Source organism: Perkinsus marinus (genome assembly GCF_000006405.1).
Source record: "Perkinsus marinus ATCC 50983 genomic scaffold scf_1104296952090, whole genome shotgun sequence".
Taxonomy (NCBI): Eukaryota; Perkinsozoa; order Perkinsida; family Perkinsidae; genus Perkinsus; species Perkinsus marinus.
This window is the reverse complement of record NW_003209019.1, coordinates 4,680-5,698: the sequence shown is the minus strand read 5'-3', so window position 1 is coordinate 5,698 and position 1,019 is coordinate 4,680. Positions and strand designations below refer to the sequence as shown.

The window sequence follows — 1,019 nt, the reverse complement described above, 5'->3', positions numbered from 1 at the left end:
AGTAAGCATAGGAGCAATACCAGGGAGCTTCTCAACACATGGACGAGCATGTCTTACAGGCCATGAATGTGCCATAGATAGCTTAGTAGTAGTACTACTACTTACATCGACATCACTTCCTCCAAGGCTGCTACTGTTGGACTCAATCTCCATTAAACAAGTATGAACAGAGTAATTACCATTAGGGGCAATCCATTGTACACGTCCTTGATTTCCAGGAGGTACCATAACCTTATGGTTACTGAATAAACCATTCTCAATAACAAAACCAATAATATCACCACCAGTTACGATATCACCAACACGTACGTTAGCAGCTGGTTTAAACTCATAGAGTTTATCGCCATCAAGAGCAGCAACATCGACACCACGAGGAATGAACAATGATTTGGATAAATCACGAATACGCTCTAGAGGACGTTGAATACCATCAAAGATATTATTAAGAATACCAGGTCCTAGCTCAAGAGCAAGAGGTTTACCAGTCTTGATAACCGGATCACCAACAGTTAAACCAGCAGTATCTTCATAAACCTAATAAGCTTATAATACTAATCTTGTTATTATTAGTTGTAATTACCTGAATTGAGGCAGTATCTCCCTCAATCTTGATAATCTCTCCGACAAGATTCTCCCAACCAACACGAACCACTTCGTACATCTTAGAACCGGACATGTTATCAGCCACGACCAAAGGACCGGCGACCTAAAGATTCATACTACTCACAATAACAAGAGTACTACTACTTACCTTATGAATACGTCCGATAGAAGCCTCTTCCTGTTGAGCCTTAACCATGAGGATGCTAAAGGGAATGTTATGAACTACAATGATGATGACCCAATAACGGAAATGCCATAATAATAAACATCATCATCATCAACTACACTCTACTGCAGGTAGAAGATGTATTCGAACAACAACAACAACAACAAGAGGAAGCTCAGCTTAGGTGTGCTAAGCACTCTTAAGTCATTTGTAAATCTCGCTCGCCCTAAAATAATTGGCTGTGGCGTTG

At 40.2% G+C, this 1,019-nt stretch overlaps 1 protein-coding gene across 1 annotated transcript; it reads right to left on the bottom strand.

Annotated features, from left to right (window-relative positions):
• Nucleotides 1–116: 116 nt before the first annotated feature.
• On the bottom strand, nt 117–799 carry Pmar_PMAR009644 (ATP synthase alpha subunit vacuolar, putative; the record flags this gene model as incomplete). Its single annotated transcript, XM_002777303.1, has 3 exons — nt 117–534; nt 581–706; nt 752–799. Coding segments are annotated over 3 exons (592 nt in total), but the record flags the coding sequence as incomplete, so codon positions are not given.
• Between the last annotated feature and the right edge of the window lie 220 nt (nt 800–1,019).